We start from the raw sequence: 27,944 nt of genomic DNA, 5'->3' as shown, positions 1-27,944 counted from the left end.
ATTCCTACAAGCAAAGCATTTACTTAAATTTTTAAATTTTATTAAAACAGAAAAAAAGTTTTGTGGCTTAGTAGTCATCAGCTATAATTCTGTATTCCATACTAATTAAAACATGAATGCCCTTTCACTATTTACCACAACCCATACTTCACACATTGCCTTTAAACACTGAGTGATGAATTTCAGCCACCTTCTCATAAAATATGGAGCAATTCTGCCAAATTCCCTTCCACTCTTCATTTGATGGCAAATAACAGAGGAACCATAATTCACTTGCTAACATTCTTTTCCTGCTAACGTTTTATTCAGAATGAGCTTCATTAGTAAAGATGAAACTTTGGACTCATGACTACTCCATGTTTACAAAACATACAGGCTCCTTTACATCGTGGTTAAGCATGAACAATCACTGAACACACAATTTCCTAAAAAAATCCTGCATACCAAAATTGCATATTTTGAATTTTTAAAATTCACTAAACAAAATTTCACAGAGTGAACCCTAAAGTCTGTTTGCCAGCAAAGCACAAGCCAACAATAGAAGTTGGGACCATCCAGGAAAAAAACCTGAAACTGGATCCCAACACACACACCTTTCCTATTAAACAAGCAAATAAATACACATTCATACAGAGTAATGTGCTCTAAAAATGCAGGTGCTTGAATAATTACCCACACATTTTAGCATAAGTTTTGGTTTCTCAAACAGTACTGGGTTACAGTAAGCTTGTCTTTCTTTTTGGTGGAACTGGGCAGTGACTTCTTATCGGACATCAGAAAACAAAAGCTAACCTGGAACCTTGATGATTTTGGCACAAGTCCAAATGTGTTTCTCCACAAAGGAAAGATTACAAAGACAAGGCTGGTTTTTTAAAATAATAATTTAAAAAATTAGCAGTATCACTTTTTAATGCCAGGTATTGAACCAAGGAACAGGACAGACTGCACTGCATTTTTAAAGTAGTATGACTATTGACATACTTGAGAAACATTTTAACACTGTACATTACAACAAACTATTTAGTTCATTTCTACACAAGTCAGCAAAAAAGCTAGGTGATCTAACATATATGACAGCTGCAAATTTAAAATTCTAGTCACAGTCTAAAGCCAGAACAAAAACTTTTCCAGAACTCCTATTTATAAAAAGGAAGGAACATACACACCATGCGCGTACACGCAGGCAAAAATCTTGAGGTTTTACTTATTGCTCTTACACAAGGCTGTGAGCAGGCAAATGTCTGGATCAGAAATTAGGTCAAACATGCATTTCAGCAGGCACAAAAGTACAGGAAATTCATATTAACCAAACAATGTAGCACAGGATGGTATTCTGCTAATATAACACTTAACGTCATTAATTCCGGATAAACTCCAGGTCTGCCTGTTGTATAATGTGTTATGCAGTGCGGTATTTTAACCTAATTTCTGATTCCTCTTTTATTCTGCACTCTCCATATGGAGATGAAGAGGGCCTTTCTTTGCAATGTCAGAGAATCCTCGGCCTCAAAAGCTTCAGTCGGGCAGGTATGGCTGGAAGGAGGTAACGTTACCACCACTGTGTCACCAGGACCTGCTCCTTGACTGCCTCGCAGTTTTGTGCATTCACTGATAACTCAGATATACAAATGCAGAAGCTGGTGCAAAATGCACCAGCGCTGTTCTCAGAGCATCTTTCACCCATGCCATAAGCTTCTGGTAGACCCAGCAATTGCTACAGGATAAGGCAGTAGAGGGTCAAGTCCTGTGTCTGGTCAGTTCCTCAAGAGTCTTGTAAAAGGCAGGATATTTGTGAACTGGCTTTCCTTTACACAATAAGCAGCGTAGCATGGATGTCAGTACAAATCTGGCTAGCTACTGGCAACAAGAGATGAGCACGTCCACAAGAGACATTTGGGAATACCTGGTGTTCCCTACTGCAACCACATGAAACATGCTGTGGAGAGGTGTCCATGTAATTACAACGCTTGCAAGCCAGGTTCAAGGCATATTGCACATGGGCCTTGCACAAAAAAGGCATTAAATGTGTTATCTGAAGACTTTTTTTTCTCCCTGTGCTATGCATATATATGACAGTAGATAAAAATCAGCACAATGGTTCCTCTCCATACGTGAGCAAACACACACCATCACAGCTAAGCACCCTATATTCCATTCTTCTGTTAACGGAAATCAAGGAAGAAAATGGTGGTTTAGAAACAGGGAAGGAAAGAAATCCAGCATGAAGTCAGAGGTATGTTCCTGACAAAAGTGTGAGCTGAGAATGTTTATTGTGAACCAGCAACCGGATTTTTTGACAAAACCAGAAAACCAAGGATGACTATGGAGCCAACCTGGGCACTGCATAGTCGAAACTATGTTATAATACGGCATTCAGCAATCTCCAAGAATTAGAAAGAGCAGTAGGTAGACAACAAGAGGACACGCTTCAGGGAGGTTATGCCTTGTACTCACAAAAAGAAGCAGTGCAAATCAACAGATTTTTCTGTCTTTTTAAAGGTCTGCCATGTGCCCCTTGATCCAATCCCTAAATCTCATGTAAGTTTCAGCAATAAGACTTGCCAAATACCCAAATTCACACTGGGCTCTATTTTACTTATGAGCAGTACTACTAAAGCTAGTGGACTGCTTAGGGCAAGGTGCTGATGCAGTGAACATTCAGGAATTTGGCTCTTCCCAAGAAGTGAACTGCAAATGACTGGGGTTTCATGACAGTCACAGGAGACTGTCATGAAAGGGAGGGACACTTACTGTGCTTGTTTTTCAAATCTGTCCTTATGAAATCATCAGCACTAGTAAGACTGAAACATGGGAAGAGGTTCTGTTACGCTCACCCAGACATTCTGACACCAGGACAGTCACAGCAGTTTAGGAGTGGTGGCCGACCCAGTAAGAGGTTAGGCTGGCCTGGATTCTTCTCCGAGATACATCACCGCCTCTTACTAGATGACTGCATACAACAGTCCATGGTCTCAGTTTTGATGGTGAAGCTTTCTTTGAGCAACACCTCTGCCACACCACCCATTAGTGCACAGTTGCAACTCCTAGGAAAGAGGGAGGCAAAATAGGTCAAAATTCCGCAAAAACAATTAAGGAAACCTAACCTGCAGAAAAAGAAAATTAAGAGCAAGATGTTATCACATCTTCGCAGGAGTCCCAGGCCTTCTCATGACCCATTTCTTCATTAAAGGCTATGAAGGCCAGATCATCAGGAAGTCGGCAGCCAGACTGGAGGTGGAACAGCATGTCCAATGTTTACCATACAAAGCCATCCCTCCCATAAAGCTGGTTAGGCAGAACTGTTTTGACTGCACTTTCTATGTATTTTTTCTACCTCACTTTGAATCCCTTCTTGAAAGCTCCTTCAAATAAAAGATGCTGGAAGTACCACTTCCCTGTAGTTGAAAGAAATGGGGAAAAACAGAAGCAAAAAACAGACACCAAGGAAGGAAATAACTGCTTGTAAAATGCTACCTTTTAAAAACTATTGTACAACTCCCTAACTTGGTTTAATTAATGTGCTGTTTAAAACATATAAAATGCTTTACCAGCTACATGATTTCTCCGTTTTACAAGTCTCCCTCCCTCCCCTCATTAAAAAATAATGCATGTGTGGACTGGTATTGAACAGCTCATACAGTTCTCATTTAATCCTATGTGGAGCAGTTTTGATTTTAATATACTGTGTTTAAAGAAGAGCCCGTACTGTATACTTCACAGTATAACCAGCTACATAGAGGTCTTTAATCTCATAACACAATAAAAAAGGATCACTGTGAAGTTGCAGTCTCTTTGATAAATGGTTGAGGTGACGCATGCAGTCCTCCTCAGTGCCACTGCCGCCAGACATGGGATGTGATTTTCTCCGCAGGCTGCCGAGAGGCCTGATGCCACCCCTCCGGGGGCCGCAGCCAGGCGGGCACCACTGCCCAGGTGCACAGCGTCCTGCAGTCACTGGGGAAAGCTGCACAGAATTGTCTTGCTCAATACCACCACCACTAACCCGACCCAACCTGACCCCGGGGGAGCACAGCCCCCGCCGCCTCAGCCACAGGAGATCACCGTGAAGCGCTTGGAAATGCACGACATGTTGTGGAGGACGATGCCCAGGAGGAAGACCAGGACACAGGCCACCAGGATCACAGTGCACACCCCCGACCAGGTGGAGCTTTTCACAGCGCCTCTCCGGTCCGGCTCCTCTGCTCCCGCCTCGGCGGGAAGGCCGCCCTGCAGCGGCTGCTGCTCTGCGGGGATCGTCACCACCGTCAGGGACTTCTGCTGGCTGCCGGGCAGGAGACGGCAGCCAATGTCTCCCGGCAGCAGCGCCCGCTCCTTGGAGAGAGGCAAGGGCAGCATGTAGCACCCATTGCTGGGGAGTTTGATGAAGACAGGAGTGTGCTCCGAGGTGTGGGGGATCGCGATGACAGCGATCACCTCGGGGTCATCAGGCAGCTGTGACACAGAGTACCCCGGAGGCAGCTTGGTGATCCCACGGCACCAGGGGCAGCGCAGGTCCTTCTGGCTGGTCCTCATCTGCTGCAGGCACACGGAGCAGCAGGTGTGCTTGCAGTCCAGCAGCTTGGGCCGCCGGCGGGGGCTGTAGTAGTTGAAGCAAATCTGGCACTCCAGCAGAGAGTCCTGGGATAAGGTCTCCATGGCGGCCAGCAGGGAAGCGCAGCAGGCCTTGTGGTGAGCCTCGCCCCGACACCCTGTAGGCAAGCAGTAGCAGCCTTCCCCCCACTTCTCCTCAGGGCAGCACCTGCCTTCCCAACACTGCTTTCCTCAGGGCAGCACCAGGCAGCAGCTATGGAGAGCACAGGAAAACCTCTGGCCTGCAACTTTCAGCACCTGAGACAAAAAGAACATGAAAGAACAGGTTACTCACAGGAGCCTGTGGGAACAGAAGAGTCCAGCCAAAGGAGAATGAAAACTAGCACTGACTTTGTTATCTGGTGAGAGAAAAAATTTGTTATCCTTCACTAGAAAGCATCTTCCCACCACCTTCACCAAACAGCCCAGTGGCAAAACTTCAGGTCAATCACCAGTACCATCACTAGGTCTCTTTTTGGTTTTTTTTCCCGCTAATTTTCCCAGCAATCAAACCCCCATCAAACCATCAGTCCACCACTCACAGTTATATTTATGCCCATAACAGAGGTGGCTGTATAGTTCACTAGCCAGGTCCCACAGCAACAACCTCTTGTCATACTTTCAAGACTTTTCAGCCCTTCTTGCACCAAAACAATTGCTCTCATTTAATCCTTTAAATCTCTGAGGATTTTTAGCTATTTGGCTCAACAGCTAAGTCTGCATGAAAGGTGAGGGAAAGAAAAAGTACATTTAAATGGAAACATTTCCACAGGCTCCTGAACTTGTGCCTGTGCACAAATGAGCAACCAAGCAACTATACTGCAACACCTACATTTGCACATAATGAAAAGGAAGGGTATCATTTTCAGTCAAATTAACTGTTTGCTCAGTTACACAAGCAGTTTGTTGAACATGGTCCTCTGAAACATAAACTCTTTCACTAATGAAAACCGCACCCGAGACAAGAGGCTCTGTTTAGACCCAGGACCACTGAACACCACAAAGAACAGGAATAAAACAGAATAATAACAGAAAGAAAGATAATGCATTGAATTAAAAGCAAATTGTTACTAATCTTGTTCTAAATCCTTATAAAGGGATTCCCTTTACAATTCCCATTTTGCCACTTATTACTTACATCTTTGCCAAGAAGAAGGCATCTGTGTTTACCTGCACAGTGCGTAGTTCAGCTTTGTTTGATTTTGGTCACTCCAACACAATTAATATGAAGAGGTGACAATTTTACAACATTTTACACTTACTTCCTTCCTGTGTTTGAAGAAGTATCAGCCTGAATTTGCTTCCAGAGAATAAAGAAACCCCAAAATATCTGCAGGGTAACCTCTGATCTTCTCTTATTGCAATGTTATTTCCAGACTAGAGCTAACAGCCACAACCACAACTACAGCTTTCAGAAGACTTCTTCCTTTCTATACAATAACTTCTGGCTCTCCTCTCTAGATTATAGCAACTAGATTGCAACATACTAATCAATGCATGATATCAGAAAAACTAATATTGTAGTTTAAGAAGAGAAGGCAGGCATAGACATGGGATTTGCAACCCAGGACAGTGCTCTGGACCTCACTGTCCTGTACCCTGCTTCTGGCAGTATTTGAGTAGGGAAAACAAAATTCACGTCATCTCTTCAGATTCTGATGACTGGTTTCACCAACATTGGCAGAACTGGCCCTGCTTGCTGATTTTGTAACAGCAGTGGATTTTGGCTCACAAGATGCTTCAACAAACACGCAGTGATAATCCTGACTCGGGAGGGAGCAGGGGGCAGTTAAGAAGGCAGGAACTCCTGAAACACGTAAAATGGCTGCAGGGGGAACTGGCACACACTGTCCACCAGCACTTTTGGGATGCTTTATGTGGCACAGAGGCCACTGCTAAGAGAGACCCCCACCATCATGAAGCCCATGGGACACCTGCTTCACACCAGTGCCATGCTACGCAAATGCATCAACAGATACTCCGTGTGCTGGGGAGCTGAACACTGCTGCAGAAGGGGCTACACATCTGTGTGCAGGCCACACTGAGAGAAAGTAGAAGAAAATGAGGAGAGGTTTTATCTTCCTTATTTCCTTATCCATTACTATCTCCATATCCCCATGGTACTGGCACACACAAAGGAAGATTATCAAGAAAGGAGCTGACATGATAATAGACTAGCATACAGCTGAAAGAGAAAAATGAAAGAGAGATATCCATGATGCTGGGCAATTTCTGGCTGAAAAAATTATATTAAGAGACAATGGCCAGAATAGAAATCAGTTACAGAAACTCAGAAAAGAATCACTCAAGCCACCAGATCCAGTTTTCAGCCACAACCAACCCAGCAGATTTGCATTTTGCACAGAAGTACCCATGCAAAATCTGCAGTTACAGACCATCCAAGTCAAAGGCGATCTCAGACAGTACAAGACACAACTCTTACCTGCTTTATCTGCCAATCTGTCAAAAAAGCCTCAGGTATAACAATACTGCAGTATTATTACAAGAAAAAATCCCAATGCCTTGAAATTCAGAAATTAACAGAATATCACAGAAGAGACTCAAAGATCATCTGGTTCCAACACCCCTGCTGCAGGCAAGGACACTTTTCACCAGACCAGTTTGTCAAAGCTCCATCCAGCCTAGTCTTCAACATTTCTAGGGATGGGGCAGCCACAACTACTCTGGGCAACCTGTTCAGTGCCTCACCACCCTCACAGTAAAGAATTTTTTCCTAATATCTAATCTAAACCTACTCTCACGTGACTACTCGGCCCAAGGACAGAGTGGAGGTACTGCTTCTGCAGATGTAAATCAGTGTATCTGCAAGGTCAGGATTGGGTTTACCACCCACATGACATAAACTGCTCATACTTTCCCAGAACATCTCAAATAATAATCAGAGGTGTGGATCAGCAGTAATGACCAGTAAGCAGACAGGTTAGTATGACTCCTTCAGAACATAACTAAAGACAAGTTAAAGAGTAGCCACAGCCATCTAACCCCTTGACCTTTGCTGACATTGCCTTGTTCAAAGGTTGGACATGTAGCTTCAGAGGTGCAATGTAACTTTATTTCCAACCATACAACCCCTCTTGCACTCTGCCACAGCTCAGTTTCAGGATAAAAGAAAGTCAAGCCATCATCTAGAAGAAGAATCATTTTGAAAAAATATGCACTACATACTTAAGAAGGAAAAATCCATGGGAGCTCTCAGTACTTACTCTTCTACCACTTCACTTTAATAACTATGCCAAGAAGAGCAGGTTTCTGCTTGGACAGAAGACCAAGCTCTTTAGTCTGTGTTCAATGCATCCTCATACCAGCTGAAGGTGCTGAGCTGCCACAGGTGAACAGCTCATTCAAGGCTCACTCGACTGGACTCTTCTCTGTGCTTCAAGCACAAAGACAGAGAGGGAGCCAGGACTTCATGTGAGGACACAGCTGACATCAAGGATCGGCCAAAACCATTGCTGTGTCATTTGCACTCATCACACAGTGACACCCAAGGTGGGCAAGGGGACTGTTGACAGAAGAAAACAGAGTGGGGAGAAAAAACAGAAAACAATGTCAGGGATATCCACAGGTCTCTGCAAAAGTGATAGCACATGTGTATGTATGAATGGGGCACACATGTGGAACAGGGACTGGAGACTATGACAGTGAACCACAGAAACAACTGCAGCTACAAGCAGTGACTGCCTGGCACAAACCTGACAGCAACTGGAAGCTCTTCAGGGCTGAGATCTAACCTGTAACACAAATAATAACTAACTGAAAATGAAAATCCACAAGATCCGAAACTCATGTGTCAGAAAGGCACAGCAGGAGCAAAGGCAACAAGAAGAGACAGGCCACAGAAAAGAAGCCTCTCTCCCTGCCCTGCACTCTCTTTCCTTTTTGTTACGTCTGCCCAATATCCACAAGATTACCAGTGGCTGGCAAGGAGAGGAATTCACAAGCAGTTACAGAAACCCAGGGAGAAACCTGCAAAGCTGATGACCCCTGCGGCAGCCAGATGGCTGAGGATATGGCACAAAGGTCCTCCTTGCTGATTTGGGCTGCCCTCTGCACAAGCCATGAGTTTTTCAAATTGTATGACTCAATACCAGTAAAGCTCTGAAGAATAAAGGAAGTATTTCAGCTGTTAGTCGTGCTACCTGTTCTGCCAGTACCTCGCTGGAGGCCACAGCAATCACCCAAGTTCTCTCTATCTGGGTGAGCAGGAGCCCAGGAATGCCAAGGCATCGGCTTCCTACTCCTGAAGAAGCAGATGCTCCTGAAGAAGCATCCTGAAGATGCTCTTACTATTGACGCCTTCCCAACACAATGTGGGGAGGTGCTGCGGGAGGTGAACAGATGAACGTTGCTGTAGCTGTGACAGTGAGAGGAAGAAAGCACAAGTTTGCTCTGCACAAATGCGAACTACAAACTGGCCAGGTCACAAAACACAGCTATTTTTGGAACCCAGTGCAAAGGAAGACAGTGAACATCCAAGCCCAGAGCTGTACGTAAAGTCAGAGAACACAGTAATTAATGGCAAATCCTTGCCCAGCAACACAATAGTATTCCTATGTAAGGATAGCCCCTGTGATATTATGCAATGGAAACCAGAGCCTTGAAGGGGTGATGTCTTCACTGAAGGACGCAGAAGTACCTTAAGACATATTTCCTAACTTACTAGGTTCCAAAATTATATTAACTTTAAAACCCCAAAAATATACTTCAGTGATCCTTGTGGAATCCAATACAACTCACAGATGACTAAACATCATATAACATTTTAAAAGGCTGGCTCTGGGGCATGCTGCTGTAGTTAACTGATCACTGAAAGACAGACTCAAAAACTTTGCACAGACTTACACATGGATTTAGGCAGTCTACTTGCCATACAACAAGGATGTAACAGAATTGCAGCAAGGCAGTGCATCGACAATACTTCACCTTTACCAAGAAAGGTTCATTATGTAAACTCCCCAAACACATTACCAATTCTTTGGCAGTATTACTGAGTATGTATGATTTATGAAGAAGAAAGAATCATTCGTTCCAGGTGCCCTTAGGCTGTAAAGGAGATGGGGTGAGGAGGGAGAGCTGTTCTCAATAGGAGAACTAATTGCAAGAATCATGTGCCCACAAATACAGAAGGAAATGTGTGCTAGAGCCGCCTCCAAAAAGATAATTGGAAGCATTTCTGCTACAAAACTTCAGCATTGCTGAACGTTTTTCACAAATTCATGTCTGGACAAAACACACTTGGGCTAACTGCAAATGCCCAGGATGTACTACCTGATTTCCCCTGAATATCCTTCACTAAATGATCTTATTTATTTTTAGGCTGTTCTGCAGCACTAATTACCATAGTAACTGAGAACAGCACAATGAACAATTAATTTATTCATCACAACATCCTTGTTAAGAGACAAGTATTATCATCATTATATTCTTTCATTATCTAAGAAAAGAAGCGCTGAGAGACAAAGCTGTTGGTCCAAGGTCATGCAAGCACCACCCAGATTGCTTCAAAGTTCTAGTACAATTTCATCAGAACACTACTTTTCACCTCACAAGCCACAGGGCAGAGGTGACAGATTCTTTTCTGCAACAAAGCAATACAGCTCAGAAACCTACACATTTCTCCCCACCTCTTTCAGCTGGCAGCATCCCTATGGTATGTATGCCTGCGATTTGGGGAGGGCTTTCATTAAACATATCAGCTTTTTCACAGATTATGAAAAACACAAGAGCCTGTGCCCCAAAAGCCATGTATCTCCACAGGCACAGTTCATCCACCGTGCAGATTACAACTGAAAGACTATATGCATTTTGAGGAACATAAAACTAACAATAAAACAGCAAAGTAAATCCATTCTTCTCTCCAGAATTACCTATTCTCCAGGAACCTTCCTGTAAGCCAGGCAACCTATACCCACCATCCTTTCCATTTCATTATTCACAATTGCAAAGAAATATTGCAGAAGGAAAGTATTTTAATTTAGCCAAAGCCTCAGCCAGTGCAAGCTATCACTGCTCCTTTAGCTTTAACCCAGCCCCTGCCAAGATGAGCATCTTTGTATACACAGTCCTGGGTGCATAAAGCCACAAAAAAATAAAGCTGAGTGAAGCTGTGATATATGAGTCTGTAATATCCAATGAACCAGCACCAGGGGATCCATGTTGACAGCAAGAGAACCTGCTGTGGATGATCCCGACAGTACACATAGGACAGAACACCAATTTGTCCTGCGTCTGAGGCAGCTGAGAAATCAGTGGTGGATCACAAAAGAAGAGCCTAGTTGCAAGGTATCATTCCACAGAATTTACCTTGGGAATTGTCACCAGCCAGCCCTAGGAAGAGGAGACAGAGGCAGAAAGGTCACCTACAGGATGTAATGAGACATAGACGTTTATGGGTTTGGAGCAAAAACAGATCAGGTGAAAACACCAGCCTTTGGTGTTTAGACAAAACACAAAGAGGCTCACATGCTGCTCCATGTTCCATCTCACATCACCAGCTGTGCTGCTCCCTCTTTTTATCTGCAAACTTTGACACGTCCACATTCCCTGCCTCCAAAGACCTTATTTTGGTCAAATATGACCAGGATATGCTGCACTTTGTTCCAAGAGCAAACACTACTAATCACCTGCAACATGCCAGGTCAGCAAACATTTCATCGTGCTGAGGCAGAACAGTACAGCTGTTCTGTATGCTATGTTCATCAGACAGTTTCACATGAGGCACTTTACAAGTGAAAAACATTATCTCAAATTAAAATATTCCACAGAAATATGCCCATTTCAGTCAGGCAGAGACAAGAGAGTGGACAGCTTCCCTGCCTCTCAGCAGTCCTCTGTGCAGGTGATCCTAGGGGCCAGGTGATGGGAGCATGATCTGCTCCTCACCAGCCCAACTCTGATATGTCTGCAGGTTTTTGACAAGGTCAATTGTCAAGCTATGGTTCTCTAAATCTCCTAGTCCCCCTCCATGCTAGCAGAGCACCTCCAGGTGCAGCTTTGCCCTGCTAAAAGGAGTGTGATGGTACTTCTCACCATTCCTGCTGCTCTAAGTTTCCCTTCTCTCCCATGAGGGGTGCACTAAAGACCTGACTGCGGTCCTAACACATACCACATCTGAAAATTTTCCAGTGCAGGACACAAAAAGGTTCCTAACATTTTGCAAATAAACAGAATCTCCAGCATTCAAAGCATCCCAGGGGATGAGCAGGGGATGATGCTCATTTCTACAGCCCACTCTGAGCACGATGCTTGCAGGGCCATTAGCACTTCCTCAGTTTTGTTGGCTGCTTTTAATTATGCCTGACTCACTTCTAAATCCCAGGACAAGAAGAATGAAAAGCCAGGTTTTTCCACTACCAAGTGAGAGATCCATTTGCCATTCATACCAACACCGTGAAGAATGCCAGTGGAAGGTGTGGTGTGAAAAGAGTTCTACCCCTCAGCCTGAATAAAAGCAACACCAGTAACTATTTATGACCAGGACATAAGGGGCAAGTGGTTAGGTAGCTGGCAAAGACAGATTTAGAAACTGCTTCCCAAACTTAAAGCGAGGTCACAAGTTAAGTCAATGAGGCCAAAATCCCACAAAATATGGGAGGAGCTACTGGTGCTAAATGCACACTCAGTAAGAGCTTTCAAATGCAATGCAACATCCTCTAAGGGATTTTCACTTATGGCAATATGACATACTACATTGGCATTCAAACTGCTGAGAGAGGCATGAAGCACCTGATCACTTAAATTACAAATTTTACTCTCCCATTAGAGCTTTATGCTTCATCTGCCATTGACAGAATTTGCCAGATACCTAAATAGAAACTTGATTAAAAGATTCTTCCCTCCCTCCCCTGAGGATCTTGTATTAGACTTACAAAATACACCATCAAAAAAATGTAATTTTAAATAAAGCTCAAATGCAGACTTTTCTCACTGATACAGGTGAGTGGGTGACTGAGTCTATTAAGACACTAGTCTATAATTAGAGGAGAGAGTACTACAGCTCTGTAAAGTCATTGAGTGATTTTGCTAAAACTAGGATAAAATCTACCTGCCTATGGGTCCAAAAAGTAAGGAAAGGAATCAATGCTCACATGTTCATATACTGCCTATACAATGCAAAAACTGCAAACTCAGTTTCACTTTTGCCTCAAGAAAAAAAAGCCCTTAAAATGACAGTTTTAATTGCTGTGTCTGTTCTGTGCCCCCACCTTGTACCACCCCCTCCATGTGCTTAACATGGTTTCTGCTCTCTACACTCATCCAGCACAGCTTCCCTGAGGACATGAGTATGTGACCCACCTCCACATGGCTGCTCTCAAGGCCTGGGATGGCCTGGGGTTTGTTTTCTTCAAGTGCAGGAAGGGGTTGTTTCCTTTTGTTTCAGAAAAAGCAGGGGGAAAAGCACAACAGATCTAGGGGAGTCAAAGTAATACGTCCTTTTACATTGAAATAGATGGAATTAAAGAATTGGAAAATGTTTTCTTAAAAGTCCCACAACAATAAGTAAGGAAATTCTCTTCTTTCATACATCTTAACTGGTAGAAGAATGTCTGAAAGAGATTAGAAGGGCACAGGGAGCTTTGTTCCTTTTTTTACCTTTCTCCTGCAATCCTCTAAGCAGGCAGCACAAAGGAGTAAAGCTCCCTGTTTATCAGCAGAGAATGAGAAACAGCTGTGCCAACACCAAACCACCACTTCCAGGAGTTCATCTTCACAAGAGAGGGGAAGGTAGACAAGTAATATGCCTCCTCAAGGTCGATGGCTCTGTCATTTCATAATGCAGACAAATCATGATCTTCATGAAGTTTTGGCCTCTGATAAGCGCTACAGCTACTCCAGGTTACAGCACTGGTCATTCAGGTTTGCAGATTACACCAAAAGGAACTGGAACTGATCCAAAAGCTCCTTTCTTATTGGAAACTAATCATTCACCCTGTAACATTCTGTCAACTTGTAATATTAATACCACTCTCGCTTCCTGGATTTTGGGAACAGTCCAACTCTCACTGAAAATATGGATCACAAGCAGAGTTAGATCAAGCCTGAACTGCATAATATTGATTATTTCCTATTTCATGATTTATCTCTTTGTTTTTAGACCGGTAAAATCCTCCAAAGAGATGCAGCAGGCTATACCAGATAAATAATTACTTCCAATACTTTTCCAAACCGCATGTTTCTACCTGTGACTATGCACTCTGCAGGTTCCAGTTCAGACAAGTTATGAAGCACATGACCTGATATTAGCCAGGGAAGTTAACGGGATGACACATGCTCTTGAGGTCAGTTGCACATTTACATACTTAACACACGATCCATCAACACCATCAATACAGAACCCCTGCCAGAAGCCACAGGCAGATCAAGGTAATTGCCAAGTGCTGACATCTTTATTTCCCCTACACCTCGCTGAAAAGGTGTGATCTGAAGAAACACAATGATAACCTTCCCAAAATAGCTGCAACTAAACAAACTGGTTACACATCAACTATCCCAACCAGCTCCACACAGTCACACAGAGCCCCAGCACCACCAGGTGAAACTGCAGATTAGTGGTGAGACAACAAACTAACACCAGGAAAGGCTCCTGGCTCTTTCCATGCCCATGGACGTGGGCATCGGCATGCCCATGACAGAAACAAGACTCCCAAGGATGGACTTCTAGAATGAAGCCTAGAACAGAGTGAGGGGATTTGCACCCAGTCTCTCCACCGTATGAACCAGCACTGTTTTCAGACAGAAGTAGTCTTGCAGCTAAAAAAAAGCAGTGCTCTCTCTCAAGGGCAATGATCAGAACTCAGGTTAGTGCTACCACAACCCTCTCCGGTGGGCTGAGATAAATTACAGCTCTGGGACACTGAGCTCAGGGCTGCTACCCCTTCTGCTGTGGCAGACACGCTACAAGTGGGGACTGGCAATTGGCTGCTCAAATGCTCAGGCACGGGAAGATGAACTATTCCTGCCCACATTATGTGAAACCTACTGTTGCTTTCCTTCGCAGAGATGGTACTGAATTCCAAGAGCCACTCCTGTAGCTGCATGAAGTTTATCAGACCTGCCAAGCTTTGTTATGTTGAATTTCATTCTTTACAGTGAGTCTGAAAGTTTAGGCCAGACATCACCCATCATACTTCTGCCAGTCAAAATCTGCTTGTGAAACATCCTGGTGTGATAATACCCTCCATTTGGCAGCACTTAAGCTAACAGCTTACAGCATTTTTGCTGTATGAAGGAGTGCAAATGCTCAGAAAGGATTGTGTTACGCCACAATAGAGCAAAACAATCAAAGCGAAGCAAACTGCTTCACACCTCTTAATTTTTTGCTTGGTTCTGCAGTCCTTGCAATGTAACAGCACAACAAACGTAGACAAAGAAACTAGCATAATGCTGCTAATGCTCAACACATCATCACAATCCTGATATAGTCTATGGCCACAGTGAGTCCTAGGCTCACAGGGGTATGGACAATCAATCAAGACACTATTCTGCAAAAAAAAGGCTGCTAGTCCCGTTTATCTGAAGAAAAGCCTGAAAACATGAACTTCAGATCCCATTTAGGTAAGACCCCTAAACTTCAATCTCTGATTTGCAGGCCAGTCTCGTGATTTCTGCATGAGAGTTAGAGCTAAAAAAAGAAATAAAGTTTTGAGGTGAACAAATTCATTGGCAGTTTCAGATCAAATTATGCAAATACTTTCTCCTTCAGCAAAAATGGAAATTTCCATTAAGACGTCAGCTCATTTCAACTTCCATTTCAGTCTGACTGTTTTCTTGCAGAAGAAATTTTTTATAAGGTAATGTAAAGGACAAACAAAGCTTTTTGTACTGACTCTGGAATAGTTTTTCTTCTGATATGGTTAGCCACTGGCTGAGCCAGAAGTGTATCTCACACTGCTCTACTACTGAATGTGGAATGTTTAAGTCTAGTGATACACCATGACTTTTTTTGCTTTCCTAGTTTAACAAAGGCAAATGAGATACACTGAAACTATCAGCTGGAACTATCAGCTGTAGTTTTATGGAAGTGTGCTTCCAATAATGGTGATTTGGCTTTTTTGGCTGTTGGCTTAAAAATAAGATCACAACATGGGGCATTTTCAACATACAAGTTACATTTCACAATGTGACCAAAAGCTGAAGAGGACTGTGGTTGTTGTAGATGGATAATGAGATGATTGGCTCTTGCAATTAAGGGATGACTATTGTGTGACTATTAAGAAAAGCTTTAGTGATGTATATTTATGTTATTGTAGTTTAGATGTCCCCAGTTTTCCCCATAGTTCCCTTTTCCCCCCCCTGTACTGTTGCCATCAGACAGCCTGAGTTGTCTAAGATAGGTAGAAAGAAGGCTCACACATGTGCCTCTTCCATGGGGCAGGTGGGAATGAAAAAGCTTGTTGCTTAGGGGGTATGGCACGACAACACCTGGCCTCCAATCAAGCTACAAGAAAGCAATCTCCACCGATAAATGGCAAAGAAGAGCTGACTTGACAGACTTTGGGAGGGGCCAAGGTTGGCTGATGCAACCCCCCAGAGGTATAAAAGACAGAGCATCCATCTTGAAGACAAACCCGCCACGTGATACTCATGAGGGCAGTTCCCAGTGCTGGAAATTTTTCCTTATGTAGTCCTTTTGTTGTATTTTTGTCAAGGTTTAATAAACCTTTTAAATTTTCAAAGTGAGCAGTTGTTTCTCACATGGTCAATAGGATTGCTGGTTTTTACAAGTGTTTCTTGCAAAGGATCTGAAGGATCTTACAGCAAAAATACAGGTAGTTCACCGATTTCTTAAAAAAAAAGGAAGTCACACTCATCCCAATGTTCTCCAGCATACATCCTAAGCTCATTAATTACTTTTGAGGCCTTACATCAGAGAAACCTTACCATGTATTTCCAACATGTATTTCACCTTGAATTCAGTGTTCATTTCTGGTCCTCTCACTACAAGAAGAACATTGAGGTTTGTCCAGGGAAGGGCAGTGGAGCTGGTGATGGGTATGGAGCACAAGTCTGATGAGAAGCATCTGAGGGAGCTGGGGGTGTTAAGCATGGAGAGAAAGAGGCTCAGGGGATACCTTATCACTCTCTAAAATTGCCTGAATGGACATTATGGTGAGGTGGAGGTTGGGTTTTTCTCCCAGGTAACAAGTGACAGAACAAGAGGAAATGACCCCAGGTTGCACCAGAAGAGGCTTAGATTAGATGTTAGAAAAAGATTATTCCCTAAAAGGATTGCCAAGCACTGAAACAAGCTGCCCAGGGAAGTGGTGGAGTCACTGTGCCTGTAGGTATTTAAAAGATGTGGAAATCTGGCACCTGGGGACATGGTTTAGTGGTGAACATGGTAATGCTGAGTTAATGGCTGGACTCGATGATCTTAGAGGCTTCTTCCAACCTAAACAATTCTGTGATTCTATTCCATGCAACAGCACATTGAAGCAGTTAGGAACCAAAGAGGTGCCTTAGGGACAGCTCACTAAAGAAGGGAAAAAGAAAACGTCTAGAGTGTTGCACTGGATGAGATTATCTCAGACATGGTGTGAATACACACAGCTTTATGCATATCTGCAAGATCTGACCATTTTCCACTCAATTGAGCTCTTTACCTAATTTCTGTTATAGCATTGTATCTGTGTCTTACAGTGGCACACTGAACATTGGCAATGCCAACGCACACAACCAAACTGATGCCAAAGGCACCACACTGACAACACCCATTTAGGCTTTGACCCACAGATGCAAAATCAGTGTTAAAAAACAATCAAAAACTGCCTCTTTTGTACTGCCAAAACAAGTTCTTGAGTGGGATGAAAAAAATTCAGCTTTGGACCAAGATCTGCTTTGTGACACAAACTACAATATCTCTTGCTTTACAGCCAAAAGGTTTTCAGAATCACTTTACTGACGTATTTTTTACTTTTTAGGGTTGAGTCAGTGTTTTCTTAAGTTTTGCCTAAGTGCCTTCACTGTCAGGTGTCTTTCAATGGAATAGTTACTGCCTTTGGGGGTATTTTGCCAACCACAGAAATGATACAAACATTTTACTAAAGCAAGCCATAAATTTTAAAAAATGCTTCATATTTTGCCAAATAGCAGCATGGATTGGAAAAATCATTTTCTATTTTTTAAACCACTCCTTCACACTGTGCTCTCTGTTTTTTAAGCCATGAAGCCTCTGCCAGTTTATTTCATGCCAAGTTTGCAGAACACCAGCCAGAGTGTATTCTTTGCCAATAAACAGGATCCATAAGTACCATGATGATTTAAAAAATAATGTAAAGATCAATACAAATAATTAGTACTGTTATTCCTATTATTAACATTCATGTTTCTTTGCTCTGTGTTATCATCTTCTGGAGCAGCTGCCTCTAGAAAAGAGCAAGCAAAGAGAGAGGTGTCAGCAGGTAGCACACCAGAATACAAACCATTAAGCACCAGGGCTCATGGGACCAACGAAGCCAGTTCTGCTTGGGAGGCCCACTACGCCTTTAGCACCCTTCAGGAGGTTTGGTTTAGGATGATCGTCTCCACCTTCCCTCTCCCAAACAGCAGGGAAAAGTGCTGCCAGTCTCCCAGCTTTTACCTTGGTGCTGGATGGGATGCAGCAGCATGCTGAGATGCACCTTGTGCAGATCTTTCTAGAAGCAAGTAAGGGACACATCCAAAGGACACCCAAAGCACTGAGCTCATTATTTGCTCCCTGACCGAGGTACAGGGCACCTACAGTGGCTTACCCACCTTGTGCATGCAGAAGTGCCAGCATTTTGCTGCCTCCACCACTCTCCTACACTCCTCCCAACACAGGACAGAGCTGAAATAATGCTGGTTTTTACTGCTTTAAGACAGCACCACCAACAAAAAATAAACCCCAGCAATTAGGAGACCAGCTTCTTTGTGTTTATTTTTAGCTGTGCCCTACACACACAGAACAGCTACAGCACTCACCTGCATGGCTAGGAAGTGTCACTAGAGATGGCTCCCCGAGGCACCAGGTGAAGACACCCACCCTGCTCTGAGCCTTCTGCCTTGCCCCAACACTCGCACTCCTGCCACAGCAGCATCAGTCACACCAGCACTTCTTCCAAACGAACACTGACTGTCAGTAAAGCCTCTATCTAGATGTCTCAGCAGCCAGAAGATATAAATTCACCTCAAAGAGCTGTAGCCCCCCTGGTCTTTGCATCTCCCATCCAACTCTCAACAGTAATCGCTTACTTTGCTCCTGCTGAAAACACTCCCAATCCTTCAGTGTTCAAAATTAGGCTCTTGAAAACACTGTGCAACTTGAGGGAGATAGAAGGAGGTATCCTTAAACCCAGAAGGATTGTGCCATTCCCTTAGAAAATGAAATTTTAAAGAAAAACTGTAAGACAGCTGTTTTGTCCAAGTCTAGCCATCAAGCACAGCAGTCAACATTTAGAGAGGTAATGAATTGCTTCATTTGACAAAGATGCAGTTTTCTCATTGTTCTACCCTCGAAAAATTTAGAGTTTAAAAGTACTGAAGGTTCATACAACTGGGTGGGAAAAAAAAAGCCTGCATTTTTATCATAAGTCTTTATGAATTACCTTAAAGCTACACAAACATGGAAAATAACTAGCCCTCTTACAATAAGTTAAGTATTTACTGCTTAAACTCTCCTTAAAGGCAAACCTGTACCATAGGATCCATCTACTCATGTGGAAATAGCAGAAAAGATCTGTCATGAAGTAATTTCCTTTCCTCTCCTGTATATGTCAGTGGATCAGTGGCATTTCCCTGCCCCCCTCCCTCCAAATTGACCCCAAATATAAATAGACACAAAACTGGAAAAGTTTACAGTCATATCTGTGGATATGAACAACAAATGAAACCAAAGTAATGTGTCCTTCTTGCAGAACAGGCCCCACAATCAGTGCCATGACATCCATTGTGTTTAGGGAACTCCTTTGTATTTAGAATTTCAAACTCATTTCCTCACAAGCTATAAACACCTTTTTTCTTGATGGTGCATTAGTATCACCCACTGAAAGAGGCACAATGCAGCTCAATACTGCACTATATGCTCTGCACACAAGTTTGTTCAAAACATGTTCTTAGAGTAAGTTATCTTTAATAGACAAAGATGGGCTGACAGGATGGAAAGAAGAATGAGGCAACTGTTCACGCTTTGTCTGCCTTCCTAGCTGCTATCTCACTGTAGATGTGGACCGTAAAATATTCACCTGTGGAAGACAAATTATGAAGCATAACTTAACCCATACACAGAGCAGCAATGAAGTGTGTTAACTGTCTGCTTAATACCAGAAGTATTTCCAAGTTCACAGTCACACAGTTGCTGCTCAATGAACTTACTTGAATCTTCTGTTTCCACAGATGTCCCCTAACAGATGCATGGACACTCTCCTCAATATCCCACCCATCTGATCAGGAAGCAGAACTAAGGGGTGATGAGGCTTCAGTATTCTCCTTGCTATTAGGTGCAATAAACCTCCATTTCTAGTGAGGACACTGCAATTAGTGTGGATTCTCAGGAGCTTTAATGTTGCCAAGCAGCAAAAAGCAGGCAAGTGCATTCTAAGTGGGTTCAGAAAAGCACACAAAATTCTCTGGCTCTGACTAGGCAATAGATATGAAAAGGGTCAACCCCTTTGCAAGTTATGTGATTCTGTGCAAATTGGAAGAAAATATATTTAATAGGGGTGAGAGACCAAAGGAGGAACATTTAGAATAAAAGCTTCTTGCTTTAAAGACAATAATTTTATCCACCTATATTCTTTTTTTAGCTTGATTTTTGCAAATGAGCTCAGATTTTGCAAGCAGACTTTCAGGCGCCTCAAAATAAAGAACGCAGGTGCAAGACACAGGTGTGAGTTGTACAATTTTAAGAATACAGGCATAAGACCTCTTTAAGAAAAAAAAATCATTAAGTATTTTCATTCCCATATGTTGAATGGATAACCCCTCTAAAGAAAGCAGTAAAGGCCACTGAAATGCACAGGCCTTTGCTGATGGAAAACTGCTATTGTATCTTGTTTGAAATGACACAAAAGAAATCAACATGAATGCTAGAAAATGAGACTTTAAAGGACTGAGCTGAAAAACTCCAACTCAGCATTATATCCTGATTTAAAAATGCACAAGTACAGGCTATGGATCTTTGTGTCCCTCTTCATTTGAAAAAGCAACAGTATTATAATTTTATTAAAGGACAAATTTGTAGATTTGTCTTCTTAAAATTGCCAGTTCATGATCCTTAGTTTTTCTGTTCTCATTTCATAACCACCCTTAACACAGGTTTTTTTACTGCAGCTCCTCCAAAAGCTAAAATCATAAAGTTCCTGTAGTTGTGGGATTACATTTCCACAGCCCCTCACCAAACACCACTACTTATCTTTGGGCCAGCCACACTAACTCCAAACATAAGGATATAAGGAAGGAAAGCCAGTATCCCACACAATTCTAACTTTTCTTCAAGTAAGTCCTCACTACCATAAATAGCCCAGCTCACACCTTCTTGTGTCAGGGATGCAGCTGCATCAGAAGAGATCTGCACAGTACTTCAGGACTCCAAGAGGTAAATCAATGTGAGGGAGTCTCTTCCCTAAACTGCTTTTGAATAGGGGCAAAATAAACTCCTAAAATGCACATTTTCTTACCAAAATGCTTTTCACTTGTTTCCTTTGCCTTTTTGCAAAGATGTTCAGGAGCACCAGTATGACAGCATGAGTTAATTTATTTTATGCATGAATATAATTATAAGTTTATACATGAGTTTAAGGAAATGTATCACAGACATTTTGTAGGTGAGCGTATGGTTTTTTTAAAGCTGTGATAACCAGCCTAGGTCCAGTTCTGCCAGAATTTATTTCTGCTGCTGGCCACTCCATACAAAGCAGTTCCACTGAGCTGGGTGAAGTTCCTTTCACAGTAACTGCTCTCAAGAGCAGATTTGAGCCTGACTTGCCCAGGAATCCTTCCAGCAGAGAAACCATTGTGGTCAAATTCCCAAATGCCAACACATGTGACATGTGCTGTCTGAGGGGAACAGACCTTCCCAACCTTTAGAGAAAGAGGAAGAAGGCTAAATCTCAAACATTCAGCAAAAGCTTTCAAAGAAGAAAACCACTGGATTTTTTAAAACCACCTCGAAATCATCCTGACATGCCCTATATTTCATGATCTATTTTATAATTCCCTTTCAGCTACTATTACTTGTGTTTTCTGTAGAAGTCACACAAACAGGGAGAGTGGCAGCTTGCAAAAGATTGTAAGCTGAAAGGCAGAAGACACCGTGAAATTGAGAGGATTAAAAAAATCCAAGTTTCTGTATGCTTGAAGACGTTCAGGAGGGTCATTTTTCTCCCTGAAGGGGGTTGCTAATTAGCCAACCATAGAAGTAGCAGTTGTAAGCAGTCCTCGTAAAAATAGCTCATTGGTTATTGAAAGCAAATTTGTAAGCAATACAACTTCACTGAATTCTAACTGATTTGCTATTGCTGACCAGCTTCTCTCTTTTACACATCCTTAAACTTCATACTGACACATCTACTCCACAGACTATCGGTCTGTTCAATTAACACAATTCCAGCATTTCTGCTGATTTCTATTTCAAGAAGGGAATCTTACCTACTTCAGAAAGTAAAATCTGAAGTCTGAAGAGTAATTTATTCCTGTTCCCAGTCTATCTCCATTCCACATCAGAAATATTTATGCCAAACAAGAAGTCTCCTCAGGTAAATCATATCACATCCCCTACACGCTACACTTTGAACTCACAACTAATTTCAGTATCCTAGTACCACAGTTAGTGTGGGACAAGCCCATAAAAGTGGTATTTTGTGCTTGCAAATTAAGCCAAGATGATTAATTAAAAATAGAGAAAAATGAGCTTTCATGAAAATTTATGAATTTTCAAATTAATACTTTATGAATTATATGAAATGAACAGCTACACCACCTGTACTAAAGGAAGTGGTGCCTTTCTACTAAATATTGGAAATTTGGTAGTCCATTTTCAGAACTGTGAAATGCTGCTTATTCCAGCTCAAGGTACTTGCAGACAAGATGACCCTTGTTCCCAACCTCCAAGAGGGACTGGGCTTCCCAGCTAGACCGCATCTCCCATAACCACAATGGCAACTAAACTTTAAAAGAGGAGCTGGAAGTCAGCCATAAAGCCAAACCCCAAGGGAAGAATAGGAAATAAAGTATGCTAATTACAGTTCCCATGGGGTATGGTGCTAGAATTCCTAAATCTAACCCTTCAGTTCTATTTTTCAGTGAAAGGAGATTTGGCGGAGGGGGGGAGGAGGGCAGTGTCCCTCCATCAAATAAACCAATGAACTTTGACAAAATTAAGATGCAGAAACACTCTTCCAGAAGGCAATGCAGGGCAAATCCTCAAACCAGCTTAAAACCAACTGAAGAGGCAAACAGCTTCACCCTTGTACTGCTCAGAAGCTAAAGAGGAGCGATTTTTCTAAGAACATTCTTGAAGCTTTCTAGCAATATATCCCTGACCCCATTCTTCACCATGCAGTTCTTCCCATTTCTGCCTTAAAAGAAAATCACTACACAGGACTGGATCTTTACACACTTGACTCACCAAAACCTCTCGAGGCCTTAGCTAGTTTGCCCCAGCCTGACAGAAAGGCCTTGATGTAGAGTCTTCATGGTGGTGCCCCAGTGCTTGACACTGAAGTGGAATGGAATTGAGAGAGGCTCATGGCTTCGGGATGCTGCAAACACACCATTTCCTCATGCCATTAATACCTCATCCGCAAATTAGAATATAAATACGTCAGGGCTTAGCAATGGGACAAGACAGCCAAAACATAGCAAGTACCTCATTAAACATGAGGGGAAAGCAATCCTTTTCATCATCTCCAGGATCTCTGTGACAGTTACCACAACAAAAAAAAGCCAAAAAAAAAAAAAAAAAAAAAAAAAAAAAAAAAAAAAAAGCCAAAAAAAAAAAAAAAAAAAAACCAAAAAAAAATAAAACAAAAAAAAAACTATTCAGAGAACTAGTCACAAACAATCAAGCCTGATGAAAAAACTCATTATTTCAACACAATCCAATAATCTAGCATATCAGTAGTGCTGATAACCTGCTCTTTTCAATGGCCCCTTGTTCTTCTCCTTACTCTGAAAAGAAAGCTATTCCAAGCTGCAATGCACCTGGAGGAGCAATGAATGCATCTGCTGTAGGGCTGGCTCACCTATGTAAGGGGCTGGCTTGAGAAATGCAGTAGTCTCTCCAAGAGGTATCTAGTCTTACTTTCCTCAAGGCAGAACCTCAGACAGATGGTAATGTTTAAATTAACCCTTTTGCAGACAGTCTTTCAACAGAGTCTCAAGAGTGGCTACCTCAAAGCCATCTGGGGAAGGTAACTAAGAAAGTGAGCCTGTTGACTGCAAGTTTAAATTCCCAGCAAAGATTACACCACCATCATAAAAAGCTTAGGGGGTGCTACTTTAGAAAAAGCTGAAACACACATAGCTGCAATACTGGGTCTGTGATCTGCAATTTAGAAACCACCTCTATTAATGCAGTTATGCACTGAAACAAGCATCTAAACTATTAATACTGATGTTATTGGAGAGCTCAGCTTTACCTGCAATAGTAAGATCTAAGCTGGTCTAAATTTAGCTTCAAACATGCCTTCAGCTCAAACTGAGCTGCATGCAACAGGGTCAAGACTTCCCCAAGCCACATGCCAGTAGCAGACTCAGTGAACACACACAAGAACCTGGGTATGCTCACAGTAGAAAGAAACTTTTCTTCGGTAAGGGTGAATTTGACTAAATTACAATATTCTTTTCCCTTCTCCCAGATTAAAGTTTCAAGTACCATGAATTTCAGTTGTTCAGGAGAGCTTCACCAATGCCTCCTCCTTAACCCCATTCCACTTTGAAGTGCATAATTCAATATCCAGGTGAGAAAGGAAAAGTGATTGTGAGGTGAAGGAAGCTCCTTGTCCCTACTCCAATGAATGTTTACTTATTTTATATTAAAAATTAATTTGAAAAAGGCCTAGAATCTAGGTAGTGTAATAGGTTTACCTATGAAGAGAAAAAGATCCATGACCAAAAGCTGCTAGACAAAGGTGGGAACTCAGCCTTAGCTTCCTTTGGGCTGAGTATCAGACCTAACTCAGAGATAGCAAGCCCTAGCTCCTCCACTGCTTACAACTCAACAGAAGGTACCTAACTCCAGGAAGGAATACAAAGGAGCAGTTTAGCTGATTTTTGTGCAACAGAAAGAGGAATACTGACTTAAAAGTCCTCATCTTGATCCTCCCTTGTAGCCAGTTCATGTGTCTCCTGATTTTGGATGCCAGCTTTTGCAAATCTTGCTCCAGCTTTACTCTGGGCATTGCACAAGAAGCCTTGTTATATGCATCCCACAGTACACAGAGCCCAGAGGCTTGATACTGCTGTACTTTTTGTGGTGGACCAACTCTGTTGCAAATGTTCCCAAGTTGCTTTAATGTTTTGAAAACCATGTGATTAATGCTAGAAATGACAGTGAACTCAACTAAGCTAAATACTGAATATCAAGTACTGTACCTTCCCATCCACTGTTCTCCCTCAGCTGAAAGAAGTCAAGAGGGTGCAGGGTTTCAGATATTCATCTGAAGTCACACATGAAGAGTTAGTCACTATAAAGAAAAAATGGAGCTAATCAGAGGCATTTCACAAGCAGAAGAAAAAAGTCAGCAAATAAATTATCTTTAGCAAACAGCCCACATGCAGTAGGCTTTAGTTTTTGACTTAATACATCTCAAAACCAGGACAAGATAGCAGCTTTTCTTGCCTTTGAATGAAAGTCCCACAAACAATCACAGTGTCATAAAAAGGTTAAAAAGGGTGGGTGGGAGGAGGCATTCTCTTTGCAGAATTCAGGAGCTACATCTCCTGTGCAAACAGGAAGCTATGACCTGGGCTGTCCCTCCGGCCAGGAGGCCAGACAGGGACTCATTGGGCTGCCTGTCCAATCAGGCAACACCAAGGCAGCCAGCAGCACATCAGCTGGCAGGCAGGATGCTGCAAAGCTCTGGTAAAAAAACCTGACCTAGCACGGCCACCTTTCCCTGAGCACTGGGGTTCCGCTCTTAAAATCAAAGCATGTGTGACTGCGTCTCCATCTCAGCCAGAAGTGTTGTCCATCCACAGCAGACATAACAAAAATTAATTTTCAGAATAAGCTGCTTGATTACTTTATTGTTATTTTATATGATTCCTCATTCAGAAACTGGCACCATTACTGCCTTCAGCTAAAACCACATGCAAGGGACAATACATCAGGCAGCTTTCGCTGTGTGAACTGAGGGTAGACAGGAGGGGGCATTTCCGTGCTTTCTAGAAGCAGATGAACTCCCACTCAATAGTTAATTCAGACTCTAAGCTATTTTCACCAATCACTTGGAAGTTAAATAATTATCCCATTTAAAGAAATCTAGCAATTATATTTTGCATTTCCCCCCCCCGGCAGCTATTGCTCTTGTGACAATATTCATCTTGTCCATGATGTCTATTATCTGCTATATAAATATTGATGATCTGAGTAATTGCTCTTCTGTAGATATGCTTCTCAAAGATATAAATTTCTCTGCCTGAAGTAGGCTGCTGACAAAGTGCTTTCCTCATTTTGCATGGCAATGAAACATTACTGAAGGTGTCACTGGGAGGGGGGGAAGAAATTAAAAAAGCAGCAAGTAATAACAGCCTTTGAAGAGGAGAAATTAAGTGATGTTTGTCTGTGCTGGGAAGTTTAGCTTATGCTGTGCCTACACCAAGCACAGCTGAAAAGGAAACAACTCCTCTGGACTCAGTGCTGGCCACCACTAAACCAGGCAGGCCTCATAGTGAAATACTGTGTACAACATCCATGCTGTACTCACCCCCTGGTGGCAGGGTTTACTTCTGGATCAAAATCCAGCCAGAAGGCCAAGCTAATCTTGTGCTGGAGGAAGCACATCATGCTGAACATTATGCTGGGACAAACAGGCACCCAATGCCACCCTGTAACCTTTGCCAGCACAAGGCCAACGTGTCACACAAAAGCAAAGATGGTCTTGACGCAACCCAACACTCATCCATGGATACCACAGGCACAAAACACAGCATTGCTTCAATATGTTCTTACTGGTTCAGTGCATTTGTCCAGCAGGTCTTGAGAACAGTCAGGTAGTCCTCTGTATTCCTGCAATTGATGAAAACCACTAAAAACACCCCACTGCATGTTCTGGATCATCTGATCATACTGCCCTCTGGTCTGGCAACCTGATTTTGAGAGAACCCTCCCAATGGCACATGGCCTGATACTTCCAGACTTGAAATTTGCCTCTGGACAGTAAACGGTATGTGATAGATGAAGGCTCTTTCTTAGTAGACAGAGACTTCCTACAATACAAAACCTGAGTCTGAAGCTCAATAAAATTAGCCCTCTGGAATTATGGGTCAAGAGATGATTTTTTTCAGTCATGTAGAATTTGGCAAAGTTTATACTAAGAGAGTTTCCTTGTAGAAATAATCTAAGGCCTTCACCAATAATTTACAGTATCTGGAAACAAAAACTGGACAAAGACCTTTATTAATTTTTTTTTTAAATCTTTTGAACTTATATACGCTACAGAAATTAAGGGGAAACTAAAACTCTGCCTGATTTACATCTGTATTACTGAAGTTTAGGAAGTATGTGATGAGGATGGAGAAGGCAGCAGGAGAAAAGACACCAGACTCCCTGTGGGAGCTGGAGGCCAGGGCAGGGGGAGGAGGTGGGTAGGGACAGAGAGTGAGCAGGAAGCAAGGGGGAACACAGATAATGTGCAAGCAACATTCAGCATGTCCAGAGGTGGAGAGAGAGGAACTGAATGTTTGTAATGCGCATAAGAAGTACATTTGGAAGTCTTATTTCACTGTTGCCTTGTTCTAACGACTACATAATAAGCCATTATACATAATCACAGCAGCCACATTTTTTTATATATTATATGCACATGAACAGGCTCAGTCAAAGTAGTTACTAAAACTCATACAATCTATCTTCTCCCTGCACTGAATGTTAAGCCATCTGCTTTTTCAGTGGATCCCTTGTCATATAATTAACCCCCCTTCCAGTTTCTACAGCTTCTTTCCTTCCCTTATAAGTTCTACAATGCTTTGGGGTTTGTATGTTACAATCTCTAATCACAACTGGAGCTCATCTCTGCATTTTGAAGGGAAGTTGCTTCCAGCAGAAAACTGAAGGCTGAACTCTTACCAGTAACACTGGGCATGCTTAACTACTACTAAGCCACAGAGCATAGCCTAATTAGTCCAATAAGTATTAAAAAAAAAATGCGCATGAC

At 42.4% G+C, this 27,944-nt stretch overlaps 1 protein-coding gene across 4 annotated transcripts; it reads right to left on the bottom strand.

The window, feature by feature from the left end:
• Nucleotides 1-70: 70 nt before the first annotated feature.
• On the bottom strand, nucleotides 71-26,794 carry RNF152 (ring finger protein 152). Of its 4 annotated transcripts, XM_053962655.1 has the most exons (3): nucleotides 26,741-26,794; nucleotides 25,162-25,253; nucleotides 71-4,848 (listed from the first exon to the last, which is right to left on the bottom strand). In XM_053962655.1, exon 3 carries the CDS (start codon nucleotides 4,654-4,656, stop codon nucleotides 4,045-4,047), a length of 612 nt encoding a protein of 203 aa, XP_053818630.1. In that variant the 5' UTR covers nucleotides 4,657-4,848; nucleotides 25,162-25,253; nucleotides 26,741-26,794; the 3' UTR covers nucleotides 71-4,044. The 4 variants fall into 4 exon arrangements, with proteins under 4 accessions (XP_053818630.1, XP_053818614.1, XP_053818622.1 ...); XM_053962639.1 differs by lacking the exons at nucleotides 25,162-25,253; nucleotides 26,741-26,794 and adding an exon at nucleotides 7,034-7,287; XM_053962647.1 differs by lacking the exons at nucleotides 25,162-25,253; nucleotides 26,741-26,794 and adding an exon at nucleotides 5,853-6,152.
• Nucleotides 26,795-27,944: the final 1,150 nt, after the last annotated feature.

The sequence above is a fragment of the Vidua chalybeata genome, chromosome 1 (genome assembly GCF_026979565.1).
Source record: "Vidua chalybeata isolate OUT-0048 chromosome 1, bVidCha1 merged haplotype, whole genome shotgun sequence".
In the NCBI taxonomy this organism is placed as follows: domain Eukaryota; kingdom Metazoa; phylum Chordata; class Aves; order Passeriformes; family Viduidae; genus Vidua; species Vidua chalybeata.
Note: the sequence above shows the minus strand (reverse complement) of the source record. Positions and strands in the feature narration are given on the sequence as shown.

What these genes read in the sequence shown, in the direction of transcription:
- RNF152 (XM_053962655.1), bottom strand. Translation starts at nt 4,656, where the DNA reads ATGGAGACCTTATCCCAGGACTCTCTGCTGGAGTGCCAGATTTGCTTC.